Below are 15,788 nucleotides of genomic sequence, written 5' to 3'. Positions count from 1 at the left end.
TTAAGAGGGCGGGAGTGTAATGCCACCCATATAGGATCTTGTACCTTGTTTCCTGTAGTTGAGAAGTTTTGGCCAGTTTGTGAACTTGTCCCCACAGTTTTTCCCAGTCTTCTCTCCCTATCTCCATCTCTCGCCCCAGCATCTGTTCCCATTGACTCATAGTTCCATGAGGCTCTGGGAGTAGTGTCATAGAGGATTCTATATAGGTCAGATATACAGCCGGCATGTGCTAGAAGGAATTTTTCTAATGGGGTGACCCGCCTAGTGGCTGCTTCCCCGATTTCTGGACTCAACAAACAGTGCCTTAACTGCACGTATCTAAGCCTCTACTCTTCTTCCACTCCATACTCTTCCTTACAGTCTGTGAAAGAGCGTATGACCTGGCGCTTGAACATATGGAACAAGTTACTTACCTGTAACTGTTGTTCTCCAGCATGGGTCTGGCATGGATTCACATGCTCATGAATATTCCCCGTCGTCAGGCTGGGAATCCTCGGTAAAGAAAAAACCAGTATCAGTTTCGTTTCTGATCTGTCTTTCGTAGCAATAACCAATCACTGGTCTCTGCGTCATACTGACCACAGCCAATGACTGCCCTCTACCTAAGCACCGCCTCTGGCAGCCATCTTCAGATTTGGAAGCACGTGAAGTGGCAGTATGACCAAGTGAAGAGCCGCAGAGGGGTAGGCGGGAGGGTTCGCATGTGAATCCATGCCAGACCCATGCTGGAGAACAACAGTTACAGGTAAGTAACTTGTTCCTTCTCCAGCATGGGGTCTGCCATGGATTCACATGCTCATGAATAAAGAATACATAGCAGTACACACATGCACAACCACGGGAGGTGGCAAAGGCTCAACATTAAGCATCACATCAACTCAACATTAAGCATCTTACCTCCTCACCAGGCTCACCTCAGGCGAACAGGTTGCGCAGCACTGCTTGGCCGACCCTGGACTCCTCCCTGGAATCCCGGTCGACGCAGTAGAATTTCGTGAAGGTGTGCGTCGACCTCCACGTAGCAGCCCTGCATATGTCCAGCAGGGGCACACCAGATAGGAACGCCGTGGTAGCTGCGATCGCTCTGGTGGAATGGGCTCTCGGACGGCCAGGCAGCGGTCGGTTTGCCAACCGGTGACAGCACATGATACAGCCGGAGAGCCATCTGGAGATGGAAGCCTTCGAGAGAGCCTTCCCCTGATTGACAGGTCCAAAGTTCACAAAGAGTTGTGACGTCTTCCGAAAACCCTTCGTGCGGTCCACGTAGAACTTCAGCGCTCTAGCTACATCCAGCGAGTGCAAAGTCCTCTCAGCCGGCGACGAAGGCGACGGGAAGAACACAGGTAACACCAAGGGTTCGTTGAGATGGAAGTCCGACGGTACCTTGGGCATGAAGGAGGGGCGCGTCCTGAGCACTACCCTCGTGTCGTGGAAAGTCAAGTACGGGGCCTTGCAGGAAAGGGCCTGGATCTCTCCCACTCGTCGTGCGGAGGTGATGGCCACAAGAAAAGCTGTTTTCCACGATAGAAACTTCAACGGGGCCGAGTGCAGAGGCTCGAACGGAGGTCCCATGAGCTTGGTCAGCACCACGTTGAGCTCCCACGCCGGGGCCGGAGCCTTCACCGGCGGGAACGATCTGAACAGTCCCTTCATGAACTCTTTCACTAGACGATGAGACCACAAGGACGTCCGCCCCGTGGTTCTGGTGTATCGGGAGATCGCAGCAAGATGAATCTTGATGGACGCGTGTGCCAGACCAGCTTTGGCCAGCGTCAGCAGGTACGGCAGTACTTGGGGAGCCGTAATCCGTAGAGGGTTAATCTTCTGTGCGTGGCACCAGACAGAGAACCTCTTCCATTTGTGTCCGTAGCATTTAAGAGTCGAGGACGCCCTGGCCTTTGCAAGAACCTCTCTGCAATCGGCCGGTATGTCGTATCCTCCAAACTCTAGCGCTGCAGGAGCCAGGCCTGCAAGTTCAGCGACTTCGGGTCGTGGTGGAGGATGGCGCCTCCTTCCCTGGAGAGTAGATCCGCGTCCGCCGGCAGCTTGATCGGCGGGGACGCTGATAAGTCCAGAAGGTCCGGGAACCATATCTGCCTCGGCCACGCAGGTGCGACGAGGATCATCCTGCACCGTGACCTCTTGAGCTGGTTGACGAGCCGGATTAGCAGAGGCAAGGGAGGGAACGCGTAGAGGAACAGGCCCTCCCAGGGGAACGAGAAAGCATCGCCCATGCTCCTCGTCTGGGGAAACCTGCTGGCGAACCTCCGGCACTTGGTGTTCGTCGCCGTCGCGAACAGGTCGATCTGGGGTGTGCCCCACCGTCGGAAGAGGCGATCCACCAGGTCCTGCCGTAGTTCCCACTCGTGGCACGAGCGCAGCTCCCTGCTGAGTGAGTCGGCGATGGTGTTTTTTATCCCTGCCAGATGAAACGGCACCAGAAAAATCCCTTGGGCGACGGCCCAATGCCACAGGTCCTGCGCCTCCTTGGACAGCGCTGGGGACCTGGTTCCGCCCTGTTTCCTGATGTAAAACATGGTGGTGGTGTTGTCGGTGAAGATCCTCACCACCTTGCCCTTGAGGGACGGAAGGAAGGACCTGAGGGCCCAAAACACTGCACGGAGCTCCAGGACGTTGATATGCAGGGACTTCTCCGTCGGGAGCCAGAGTCCCCTTGCGTGCAGATTTTCGGTGTGCGCTCCCCACCCTTCCAGGGAGGCATCCGTGGTCACAGTCTCCTGGTGGGCTGGGGTCTGAAAGTCCATGCCCGCCGTCAGATGCGCGCGGGTGCCCCACCACCGTATCGCTCGTCGGAAACTCTCGTCGAGCTTGATCCTTTCCTCGAAGCTGCCCGTCGTCTGGATCCAGCGCGCATCCAGGAATTCTTGCAACGGGCGCATCCGGAGCCTGCACATGGGAATGAGGTAGATGCAGGAAGACATCATCCCGAGGAGGGACTTGATGGACCTCACTTTGGCCGCGTCGGCCACCAACATCCGTTGCACCTTGCCCAAGATGGTCCTGGTCCTCTCCTCCGACGGGGAGGCCAGAAGGGACACTGTGTCGAGCCTCGCTCCCAGAAACAGTGCGACTTGCGCGGGCACCAGGTGGGATTTGGCGTAGTTCACGGAGAATCCCAGGTCCGCGAGGAGTTGGACGGCCCTTGCCGTGTGGCCCACGGCGAGCTCCCTTGTCTTGGCGCGGATGAGCCAGTCGTCCAGGTAGGGGTAGACGTGAATCCCCTCGCGGCGCAGCTGCGCCGCCACCGGTGCGAGGCACTTGGTGAATACCCTGGGTGCCGACCGTAGTCCGAAGGGAAGGGCTTTGAACTGGTAATGACGCCCTTGGACCACGAATCTGAGGAATTTTCGGTGCCCCTTTAGGATGGGAATGTGGAAGTAGGCATCCTCCAAATCCAACGACGATAGGAAGTCTCCTTCCTCCAGCTGACCCAGGACGTGCTGGAGGGTGACCATCCGGAACTTCTGCGCCTTGATGAACTTGTTCAGACGTCGCAGGTCCAGGATGGGGCGCCATCCTCCCGTCTTCTTCTTCACGAGGAAGTATCGCGAGTAGACTCCGGAGCCCCGAAGCCTCTTTGGGACGAGTTCGATGGCGCCCTTTCTGAGCATCGCCTTTACCTCCAGGAGAAGTTGAGGGACGTGAAGTTCTTTCCTGGCCACGGGGGGGGACGCGCGGGCACCTTCTTTGAAACTCGAGCGCGTGGCCCCGGGCCAGGGCGTCCAGCACCCAACGGTCGGTGGAGATGGACTCCCACACGCTGACGAAGCCCGCCAGCCGGCCTCCCACCGGGGTGCTTTGGTGGGGGCCCGACCCCACGGCCGGTTCAATCCTGCTTGGACGCGGCCTTGCCGCCTTGACCTCCTTGGCGACGACGGCGGGGTCCGCTAGACTTGCCTCGTCCTCTGTAGGCCTCTTGCGACGACGAGCGGGCCGCTTGACGGTAGGAAGCGAAACCGCCACCGGAACCTTTGGAGGCGCCCTTGCCTCCGCCGCTCCGAAAGGGCGTTCGTCGTTGCTGCAGGACTCCAAGGGCCCGGGCCGTCTCAGTATCCGCCTTGATGGCCTGAAGGGAATCGTCCACAGTCTTCCCAAACAGGTTGTTCCCGTCGAAGGGCATGTCCAGGACTCTGGTCTGGACGTCCTGCCTAAAGTCCGTAGCTTTGAGCCATCCACGACGTCGAAGGCAAACGCCGTTGCCCAGTTGGCGGAACCCAGTGTCGGCGATGTCCGTCGCCACGGTGATGGCGTGGTCCGACGCCACCTCACCTTCCTGCAGGATCTCAAGGGCCTCCGCCCTCTTGTCGTCCGGCAGAAAATCCAGCAGGGGAGCTATCTTGTACCAGAGCTCCCTGTCGTAGCGGGCCACGATAGCCAAGGCGTTGGCCGCTTTAATCGTCGTCGCTGCCGACGAGATGACTCTACGTCCCATAGCATCCAATTTCTTTCCCTCGCCGTCCGGCGGGGAAGTCGATGTGGAGGCCGCACCCCCCCCCCCGCTTTCTTCCTGGCTGCCGCGGAGACGACGGAGTCCGGGGTAGGCTGCGCCCGGAGGCATAGGGGGGCCGTGTCCGGGACCCGGTACTTTTTCTCGTACCGGTCTCTTCTAGCTGGCGTCGTGGAAGGGTTCTTGAGGAGGGAAAGGCCCTCATCCCAAATGTCGTCCAACAGAGGCACTGCGAGGACCGTCTTCCTCTTGGCCTCGCGCCGCTGATAAAGGAAGCCTTCCTTTTTCTTCTCCTCAGGGCAGAGTTGGAAAAGCTCGGAAGCCCTGGAGATCATGGAGTGGAAAGATCCGATCTCGTCGGGCGGAGAAGCCCTGGTGGGAGGCGACGACGGAAAATCCTCGTCGTATGCCTCGTCGTCCGTACCCGTCGCTGCCGTGTCAGTCCCCGTATCATCCCCTCGGGTGGACGGGGAGGAGGGCTGGACGGGGCGCGACGGTTGAAAAGGAGGTGGTGGATGGATCCTTCTTTTCTTGGTAGGGGGAACACCAGAAGGTCCCGGTTCTGGATCCCCCGACGGGAGAGGTTCCTCCGTCGGTAACGGTAGCCTCGTCCTTATCTCGGAGCATAAGGACTGTATGGCCAACAAAATGGCCGCCGAGTTGTCTTGCGGCGCTGGCAGAGGGGAATCCGACGGGCGAGCAGGGGCCCCGTCGGTATCCTCGACGATGTCGTCGTCGTCACCTGCGTCGGGGTCCATTCCGACGGGCAGGCCTTCTTCCACGCCTAGGCCGTGGCTTAAGACCTCGATCAGCTCCTCTTCTGAGGTTGAGGCCGAATCTACGACGACGCCCTGCCCACCCTTCTTCCCCACGGAGGGTTTCACGGGGGTCCTATCGATGGGCACAAATGAAGACTCCCTCTGAGGAGGCAGGGAGATTCTGGGCCCTGAGGTCGCCACCACTGGTGCAGCCACCACAGGCTGAGCCAGGGCCGCCGCGACCGTTTCGATAGAGGGCTTGGTCGGATGGATCAAGGCCTTCACCACCTTAGGTGCGCTCACCGCCTTATCCTTGAGGGAGGGGGCACTGCCACGCTCCTCCTCTGCCTTAGAGCTCGACCGGGGCCTCTCCAGGAGCTTCGCCGGGTGCTCGGCCTTCCTCTTACCCGACCCAGAGCGTTGGCTCGTGGTTGATGGTGCCGGGGAGGGTGCGCCCTGCCTGGCGCCCGTAGAGCCCGACCGTTCGGCGCTCCCGGTGCCAGCGGACTCGCGGTGCTTGGCCTTATGTTGGGCCCCCGTCGCCGGGGCGCCCTCAAAGGTCTTAGAAGACCGCTCGGATTTCTTCTTCTTCTCGCCAGACGGGCTCTTACCCTCCAGCCAGTTGGCGAGACGTTGATGGCGGTCCTTCATGGTCCGTTCCGACATGTTGCCGCAAAACGCACAGTCCTTCTCCACGTGCGTCTTGTCCTCATGAAGGCAGTAAAGGCAGAAAGAGTGTTCGTCCTCCTTGAAGACGTTCTGCAGCTGGCATCCAGGGCAGACCCTGAACAGCTTTCCGGGCGTCGAGCTTCCCTTCTCCTGGGCCATCTCCGAGACCGGGCCTGAGAAGCTTCTGGAGTCCTCCGAAGTGTAGCTCGACGAATCTTCACCCTTGAGGGGTACAGATGAATCCGACACGGGTCCCCGTTGATCGGGTGTAGGATCGGTGGAGCTTGAGGCTCTTTTGACCGAAAGAATCGAAGTTTTTTGTGAAAAAGCGCAAAAAATAGCACTAACGCTCGAGAGCAATAGCACGAGGATCCCAACACATGAACGTGCGGTAAAAATCTGAAGATGGCTGCCAGAGGCGGTGCTTAGGTAGAGGGCAGTCATTGGCTGTGGTCAGTATGACGCAGAGACCAGTGATTGGTTATTGCTACGAAAGACAGATCAGAAAGGAAACTGATACTGGTTTTTTCTTTACCGAGGATTCCCAGCCTGACGACGGGGAATATTCATGAGCATGTGAATCCATGCCAGACCCCATGCTGGAGAACATGGATTACCCTGCAGCCCCCCTCTCCTCCATTGCCCAAATGCCCCCTGTTCCTTCCCTGGAGTAAAGTCTCTATTAAAGATGGAGGTCAAAGGGGAAGAGAATGTCGTGATTGTGTTTCTTCCCACTAGTCTATCCCAGACATTGAATTCTAGTTTGGTTATTGTGCTCTCGTACATGTGTTGCGGCCTGTGATGTTTTGGCAGCAATAATACTTCCCTTAGGTCGTGCTGCGCCACTGCCCGGTCCATTGCTACCCATTGCTTGACCCCTTTTCCCGCATACCATTCCTTCAGCACCTGGAGTTGCGTTTCTTTATAATATTGTTGGTGATTGGGAAGGGAGAGCCCCCCCCCTCCTTGGGGCCATCTGCCTGCCGACTCTTGCTTTCTTCCCCTCCCACACAAACTCGCTTAACATTTTCTTCAGATCAAGGCTGTTGGTACCGCTACCGATATTGCCTGGAAGAAAATATAGGAGGCAGGGGAGCACTACCATTTTTACTGTCGCTATCCTCCTCATCCATGAAATTCTAAGGCTCTTCCACTTCTGGAGGTTTCCTGCCATATCCTTCACTAAGTGCGGGTTGTTGGCTGCATAGCACCCCACCAGGTGTGGGGTAATGTTCAATCCCAGGTATTTAATCCTCCCTAGACTATGAAAAAAGGTGTTGCTTCTCTCAGGTGTTCGATTTCCTCTCTCCCAACCGTGAGGTTCAACAATTCAGTTTTACTGAAATTGATCCGTAGGCCTGACGCCACCCCGAACTCCCCCAGCAATGCCATGCATGCTTGTATCGATCTCCTTGGCCTAGTTAGTGCTAAAAGCATATTGTCGGCAAACACCACGACTTTGTGTTGGGTACTGGAAAAGGAAATTCCCTGTAGGTCATCTGTTTCCCTGATCGCCTGGAGCAATGGCTCCAAGAAGATGGAGTAAAGGAGAGGAGATAGTGGACATCCCTGTTTTGTCCCCCTTCCCAGGCTGATGAGGCACGACATTGCACCATTCACCAAAAGGTGTGTGACCGGGGCGCAGTAGTTTGCTTTGACCATACTGTGGAAGTACCCTCCCAGGCCCATCTTCTCCATTACGCCGGAACAGAAACGTCCACTCCACGCGGTCAAATGCTTTTTCTGCATCCAGTCACTGGAGGACCGCGGGAGTGTCCGCTTTAATGGTATTTTTCTTCAAGGTGGGCCACCCTTCTGATGTCTGCCTGCCTGCTACGAATCCTGATCGTTCCTGGTGGATCAGGGAGGGAAGACACCCCTCCAATCTGTTTGCCAGTTTCTTGGTATATATTTTTGTGTCAACGTTGATGAGCGCAATAGGCCTATAGGAGGTGCATTCCGCTGGCTCTTTATTTGCTTTTAGGATGAGGGATATTTTTGCCTCTTCCATAGAGGGTTTAATGCACCCCTTTGTCTTGAAAGTGTTATATAGGCGTGTCATACAAGGTATCAGGGTCGCAGAGAATGTTTTATAAAATGGAAGCCGTATGGCCATCCAGCCCCAGTGCTTTGTTGGTGGGTAGCTTTGTGATTACCCTTCTTCTCTTGCATAATTTCCCTCCCTAGCAGATAGAAGGTTTCTCTCTCTATTCTAGGCAGTTGGACCTTTTCCAGGAAGTCCATCTGTTTTGGCGCGGGGGTCCTGCGAGGAGTAGAGCCCTTCATAGTATCTTACCAGACACTCTTGTATATCCTCCGTGCGAGTGAGGCGCTCTCCCTTTTCATCCTGTGTAACCAAGATTGTATTCCTTTCCCCAGCCCCCCTTAGCAGCCTTGCTAGAAGCGCATCTGCCTTATCGGCTTTTGCGTAGTATTTTTGCCGCACAAATAAGATTGCCTCTTCTGCCTTTTTCATTAAGACCCCCATCTGTCCTACCACCCTTCTGTAAGCGTTCATAGTATGCCTTGAGGTGGTTTCTCCCGCCCTTTTCCTGGCCTCCTCTACTTCATCTTCTAGCTTGGCCTCCAATGTCGCCATCTGCTTCTTTCTTTGCAAGCGGTCACATCGCGGCAGGGATGGCGGGTATGGAATCGCTGGCACGGGATCGCTGGCGTGACAGTCCGTCATTGATTTTCATGCTCGGCGATCCCTGCGCCGTCCTAGACGTTGTGCGCGTACGTGGCCGGAAGTATAAAGACCAGCGCTTCCGGGTTGCGTACGCGTTGCAACGTTCCGGGTTCCTTACTGTGTTGCTGCCGCTCCCGTTGTTTGTTTCCCGCTAGCAATTTTCTCGGCACCCTTGCCTTGCTGGGCATTGCTTCTGCCACTATCTTGTTCCAGTTAGATTTTCCTTCTTTCCCTCCTCCTCCCGTTTCGCTGCTTGCCTTTCCTCTTTTTTCCTCCATCTCCTGTCCTCTGCCTGTCCTAGCCCCTTTTTTCCTTTTCTTTCCCTACTCGCCTGTTTTCTTCTATTCTTCGTTGTTTTCTTTCTTCCTTGGCCTGCTTCCGGATTGCCTTTGATACTCCCATGTACCTTGTTGGATCTGCTGGTTAAATGACCTGTGCCTATTCACAGGACTGCATTTACTGCTCCCTTGTACCTGGTTGGATCTGCTGTTTTCCTGACCCGTGCCTACTCACCGGACTGCCTTTGCTACTCCCTTGTACCTTGTTTGATCTGCTGCTTACCAGACCCGTGCTTTCCTACCAAACTGCCTTTGTGTTCCCCTGGTACCTCGCTGGACTTTCTGGTTCCCAACCTGTGCCGTTTGGTTGGGCTGCTCATCCATCTACCATTCTTCAGCGCATCAGCCAACTTCGTCAATTCTACCAGAAGGAAGTCTTTAGGGGTTTTTTGTGCCTTTGGCTTTTTCCCCTGGGTGGCGCTCCCGGTGGGAACGCCCCCGTTGCCCCTATCTTAGTGGCACGGTGGCATCCTATCGAGGGCGTCCTTAACTTCATTAAAAAAAGGAGAAGCCTTCAAGACGCAAGGAAGGAAAACCCAAGATGAAAGTGGAAGGTGAGGAGTTGGGGGAAGGGGGAGAGTCTGCTTTATCGTCTGAAGAAGAGGATATAACCGACGTTTGCGACACGCGCTCACAGCTATGATTTTCCCTCCACATGGTAGCCTTTAAGGCATCCCACATAGTACTCTCCCCGGTGTCGGCACTATTAAGTTCAAAGTACCCCCTAATCTTTCCCTCTAGGTTCTCTCTGATCACTGGATCCCTCAGCAGACCCGCCAGCATTCTCCAACCCCACACCCCCTGTGCCCTTGGCTGCAGTCGCAATTTAATGGTCACGATCTTGTGAACTGCTATTCCAAGTGGACCCCCTCCAACTCTTCGACCCCCCCCCACCGCAAGTGTGGCCGATGCCCAGATGTAGTAAATCCTAGATTGCGTCCCATGCACTCCTGAGAGGAAGGTGTATCCCTCCTCTCCCCTCAGACTAGTCCACACATCCCTCAAGCCCACTTGTACCATCCTTTCTTGTAATTCGGGAGATACCACTACTCCACCTCACTCATCACGATAATGGGCCCCTTTGTGAATGTTTCAAGAATTCCTATAAAATTCTTCAGGAAGGGCTCCTGACCCACATTGGGGGCATAGACGGATGCAATGGTATAGGAAACCACTGCGGTCTCTCCTCTCAGCATGATATAACTTCCACTCTTGTCCCTTTTTATCTCTGCAACCCTGAAGTCCAAGGTGTGTTTTAGGGCTAGCGCCACCCCCTCCCCTGTTTTAGTCGGGCCTGATGTGAAAAAGAATTGATCAAAGCCCTGCAATTTCACTCTTGCTTGATCGCGCTGGAGGAGATTGGTCTCCTGCAGCGCCTGGATGTCCGGTTCTAGCTTTTTAGTACATTTTTCTAATTTCTTCCCAGAGTGAGAGAGAGAGAAAGAGAGAGAGAGAGAGAGAGAAAGAGAGAGAGAGAAAGAGAGAGAGAGAGAGAGAGAGAGAGAGAGAGAGAGAAAGAGAGAGAGAAAGAGAGAGAGAGAAAGAGAAAGAGAGAAAGAGAAAGAGAGAAAGAGAGAAAGAAAGAGAGAAAGAGAGAGAGAAAGAGAGAGAGAAAGAGAGAGAGAGAGAGAGAGAGAGAGAGAGAGAGAGAGAGAGAGAGAGAGAGAGAGAGAGAGAGAGAGATAAGCCCCCTGGCGTCATGCGTTAGACCGTGGTTGTGCTTCGCCCCTCGATCCTCTCTGGTTCGGCTTACTCCTAAGCCCCCTCCCCTGGTGTTCACCCTCTCCACTTGTCCCTGTGGTCCCCCTGTGTTTGCCCCCCCTAAACTGGTTAGGCCCCCCCCACCCCCCGGGGCAGGCTCCAATCACCCTCTTCCCCCCCGAGCCCATCCCCCAAGGCTCACGCACCTTTCCCGACTCCATGATGTTTGCTCTCCCCAGGCCCCTGTGCCTGGTTCTTGCACTTTATGCCCACCACCCCTTCTTTGGCAATTCAACCAGGTTTTTCATTGCCCCTCCTCATCCGTACACCCATTCTTCCTGTGCGGCCCTCAGCGCGGTTATCCTTTGCTTTTCTCCCACTTTCGACCGTTCCCAAGCTCTGTTGTCCGCTCCCAAGGGTCCTTCGCCTGGGTGGTCCAGTTCCAGATGCACAATATCCACCCCCTCTTGGGGGGGGGAGAATATGCGTTTTTTTTCTACCCCCCCGCCCAGTCGAAGCATAGCCCAAACAGGAAGGTCCACTTGTATGTGATCCCTTGCTCGTTCACCACCCCTTCTTTGGCGATTCAACCAGGTTTTTCATTGCCCCTCCTCATCCGTACACCCATTCTTCCTGTGCGCCCTCAGCGCGGTTATCCTTTGCTTTTCTCCCACTTTCGACCATTCCCAAGCTCTGTTGTCCGCTCCCAAGGGTCCTTCGCCTGGGTGGTCCAGTTCCAGATGCACAATATCCACCCCCTCTTGGGGGGGGGAGAATATGCGTTTTTTTTCTACCCCCCGCCCAGTCGAAGCATAGCCCAAACAGGAAGGTCCACTTGTATGTGATCCCTTGCTCGTTCAGCGCTTTAGTGATTGGGCCCATTTGCTGTTGCTCGGCGAGCGTGCTGTTGGCCAGATCTTGGTAGAGAGTAATCTGTTGACGCTTGTACATCACCGGCTCCTGTTGCTGAGCTTTGGGATTAGGTGAGCGCTTGTATAGGCATTACTGTTTTTTTCTAATAAGAAACTGGTGTCTTTTTAATTCTGTGTATTAAAAACACATGGTATTAGGTCAAACATGCTTTAAGTACATGTGTCAGAATATCAGTGTGGTATATTTTCTAGAGTTGTGTGTGGACTAATTGTACCTCTGTGCTGACCTACTACCCCCACTACCCGAGAGTTGAGCCTTGTCACACCGACCACATTATTTACACCAAGAGGGTTGGCTTCCCTTTGTCAGGTGTGTTAGCCTTCACCCTAGGGTTAGTAGCAACATTAGACAGTGGTACAAAAATTCTTTAAACGGTCAAGGTTTTTGGTTTGAAGAGTTGACATACTCAACACTAAACCCCATTATGGCCCCTTGAAAGGCATATGTTGCACACAGTGTGTCCTTCATAGGAGGCCTTTGAATTACAACCAGGGCAATATTTAAATGGGGTATTCTCTATGGTAGTCAAGAAGTACCAGCAAGCTGATATTTTTTAATTTGAAGGCAGAGTGGTTATGAAGGCATTCTACAAATAAGCCACATGTATAAAATGTACAATCGCCCCATTCAGCCTTTTGCGGTGGTGTCAGAGCGTAATCTTGTTATCTCCACTCAGATGTCGAAGAAAGTTAAGTCTTCAGACTCCGCTCACCCATTAACTTCAACAGCAGAAACCAAGCAACACAATAGAACTCTGCATGTATGGATTGGGACATGGTAAGTAACCGGACCTTGTCACAAGGGGTCACAGACCCCTCTCAGCCTGGGGTTGGAGGCCTATCATGGTGGAAGGCAGAGTCAGCCCTACCTCAGAGGGGGGATTGCGGCTGTTGAGAGGGACCCATTTCCTGTCCCATCCACTAGTGCTTTTACATATGGAATATAAACTTGCACCAGCCAATATCTCTTGACTAAAATGTTGGCCCAAGTCTGCTTTGTTTTCTGGAACTGTCAGAGAAGCAACAACCATGCAGAGACAGCAACAAATCAGCACCTCACACGATCTGCTTACAGATCCAACCCAAAGAGCCAACGAAAGCAGGGCCGGAGCTCCTAGGTGGCCTTCACCAAGGCCGTGCACCGCTCCCCATTCGTGGCGCGCACCGAAGCATAACCTCTGCAGCGGTCCTAGGCCACCTAGGACTTACCTTGGGAGAAACCATGCCATCGCCCCCTAACAAGGACCATTTGCAGAGCAGGCAGCCATTGTTGTAGCATGGTGACACAGCATGGCGAAAATAGGAAGGGCTTAACTGGCTTGTAACACCTCCCCATCGGTGGAAGACTGGGCTAGCGGCAGGAAACCAATTAAAGGTTGGGGAGGAAGATGAGATCGGCAAAAGGAAGCAAGACGTTGTGGATTGTTCAGGTTTTAGGAAAGATTTTCTTTTTGCTACTTTCCCTCCTTAGACATCTATGGAACCCACTCCCCCAAAATGTTTAGAACCTGTCCCCACTTCTGGAAGCAAATTAAGCGTTTTTACTTCACTTGCATTGCTAAGCTCATCTGTTTTGGGGGCCCGTATCAGACTGTGTAGTTATACATTTTTACATATCCCGCACTCCTCACCTTACAGTGAGGTGGAGTGTTAAGAACGATTTCTTTTTGCACCTTTTCCTCTACAACTTCCTATGCTTATTTATTTTATCCCTGTGCCGACTTGAAGGCCAGTAAAACCTTCTGCTCTACTTGCCTTGAATAATGTGCTCATTATTATGGGGAAACAAACTAATCCCCAAGACGGTCAGTAATGAGAGACTATCTTTTGAAATGCTTGTGTTTTCACAATTGCACACATCACCTTACACTGAAGTGGTTAGGTAGATGTTCATTTTCCCAAACATTACCATCTCTATCCTGAGCCTTCCTACTGCTGGTATTACCTGGGATTTTTTCTGACTCCAAACCTTTTCATCTAACCCACCTCCTGCATGCCATTTAGTTTTGGGGCCAGTGGACCCCCTTCTTACAAGGGTCCATTGGAGTGGAGCCCACTCCCCTTAGACTGTGGCTCATGCTTTCCTATGGTAGCACCCCTACACCATAAGTACCAAGGTTCTTAATGTCGGTTTGGGTTCCTAGACTCCCCAGTGTAGGTGTAGTCACCTCCTTTTTGTGACAAGTGCATCTTGCTAATTTCAGCGCAAGCAATCTTCAATTGAGTGCTGTGGGGACACTGAATCCCCTTAACTTGTTTCCAAGTACACATTTTGCTACCTCATCTTGCTATTGCCCTGCACTATTTGACCTTCTGTACTGTACCCACACAAATTGAGTGCCCTCCAGGCTACTCTCCTCCATACTCAGGAACCTTTTGGGACACCCAAAAGACAGACTTTGGGAACACTAGGGCTAGACTTCCATAGTTTGTATATGCTGTTGGGCATCATAGTGTGATAACATCACTTGCTACCTACTTTAAAAGATTGCATTACATATATGTGTTTTGTTACGACAAAGTATTTTAAAGTGGCATGTAAACCCTTGAGGGTGACCTAGCAGAGTTGTATACAAGTTAAGTATTTTTACTTACCTTAAAATAGCTAAAGCGTGCCTTAGTGTAGAGCTGTAATAACAGATGGTTATTTTTATAGCTTGCCTATGTGGGTCTTTAACTTACCTGTAATGCGAAGAGTTAGCTGTACTACACATCCATGCCCACTTCTTCCTCATTTCAGCCTGGCCGCTTTGTCAGGACTACTTAAGTGAGTGGCTTTGCTCAAATGGGGTTGTAAGAACCTTTGCCAACTATGGGTTAGCTTCTCCAAGAGCTATCCCAGGAGAGACTTTAAAAAACCACTCTTAACAGATGCATGCACATGCATAAACATGCAAAGCCCTAGTGGGTCCTCATATCCCTTAAATGAAAAGGATATTCATCTTATGGCTATTTAGAGACTTGGAAACGAAACAGCACACCATTTTTGACACATCTCACTATGGAGTTCCACCAACTCTTGAGGCTTTGTTAAGAAATACACCCCACTTGCAGAACATGCACCTTTGAGGAAGCTCTGAGCTCCATCCAGGCATTCCGGGGACAGCTCGTTGTCACCAAATGATCCCAGCAGCTCACTGACGATAATATCCGCCTTCTCAGGGGCTGTCCATTCTCGCATGTCCCCAGAAACTACTGTGACCTGACTGCCCCACTCTTCGAAGCGCCAGTTTTCCAGTCTAAAAAGGGGCGACAGGAAGAAAATAAGTCCGTGACGAGGGACAAGTTAGTATAGAGAAATGAACCAGCTGGTTAAGAAAGGTATGCAGCACGCATCGAGCGCTCACTCACGTCACCACAGCATTTGGATTCTTCTCCACAGCATACACCTTGATTTTGCGGTTGGCCTGACTGGCTGCCCGAAGAGAAGCGTTGACCAAGGGTCCTCGACCAGCTCCCAAAACCATGAGCACCCTGGGAAACGTGGACAAGAGTTGTTACTGTGCACTTAATGTTAATACCATACTATTTCTCAAACACAACCTGCTTGAGAGAAAAGAACAGCAAAATGCTGAATGGAACAGGGATCCTGGTTATATTAACGATTCTTCCATACTTTGGTATAGACTACAGCATCCACCAGCCAAACCAATTAAGGATGAACAACAGTCCTTGCTCACCCCTCCTTGCAACTAAATCGATGATGGGTCTATAAGAGCTTTAAAATGGTGGCGGGCAGGTATCTCCATTGACTGCCCATCTATATAATTAGTGCATCACCAAATGCCACTTCTTGTATGATTGCTTTTTTTGTCTGTATACAAGTAAGGTTGAAGCATGGCGTCTGGCTTGAGGGGATGGGAGGATGGGTGTTGTAAAGGAGACAGAGCAAGGACAGAGAATCTGAATCACCATGTAGGTAACTTAAGATGAATTTTCAGAATCAGTCTTGTGAACAGATTGATACACCATCATGTACTGGTGAATAGGGAAAGACACTAATGTCTAGCCAAACTATCAAGGTAGTGGGACTGAGCAGTAAGGCTTAGATTAAGGAGAGTGGTAAAGGGCTCAGTTAAGCAGCCTTGCCGGACAGCTGGCTAAAGGCTCATGCAAAGGGTACCTCCATCCCCTGTTCGCCTTGAGCGATCCAGTCTGCTGCAATAATCAGGTATTTGACGATGATTTGTGTACCCTTTAGCACTGTTTTGTATTCTTAGTACTGCTACATTT

At 52.7% G+C, this 15,788-nt stretch overlaps 1 protein-coding gene across 1 annotated transcript in view; it reads right to left on the bottom strand.

Annotated features, from left to right (window-relative positions):
- The window catches only part of PRMT5 (protein arginine methyltransferase 5), a 630,581-nt gene that overhangs the window by 54,524 nt on the left and 560,269 nt on the right, over positions 1 to 15,788 (bottom strand). Inside the window, exons 11-12 of the mRNA XM_069633848.1 lie at positions 14,907 to 15,029; positions 14,619 to 14,794 (exon numbers count right to left, since the gene is read on the bottom strand). Of these exons, the coding sequence (XP_069489949.1) occupies positions 14,619 to 14,794; positions 14,907 to 15,029 (299 nt within the window). The remainder of the gene's footprint in view (positions 1 to 14,618; positions 14,795 to 14,906; positions 15,030 to 15,788) is intronic.

This window comes from Ambystoma mexicanum, chromosome 13 (genome assembly GCF_040938575.1).
Source record: "Ambystoma mexicanum isolate Mex_15411 chromosome 13, UKY_AmexF1_1, whole genome shotgun sequence".
Lineage (NCBI taxonomy): Eukaryota > Metazoa > Chordata > Amphibia > Caudata > Ambystomatidae > Ambystoma > Ambystoma mexicanum.
The sequence above is the reverse complement of the archived record's forward strand: the minus strand, read 5'-3'. Positions and strand labels throughout refer to the sequence as shown.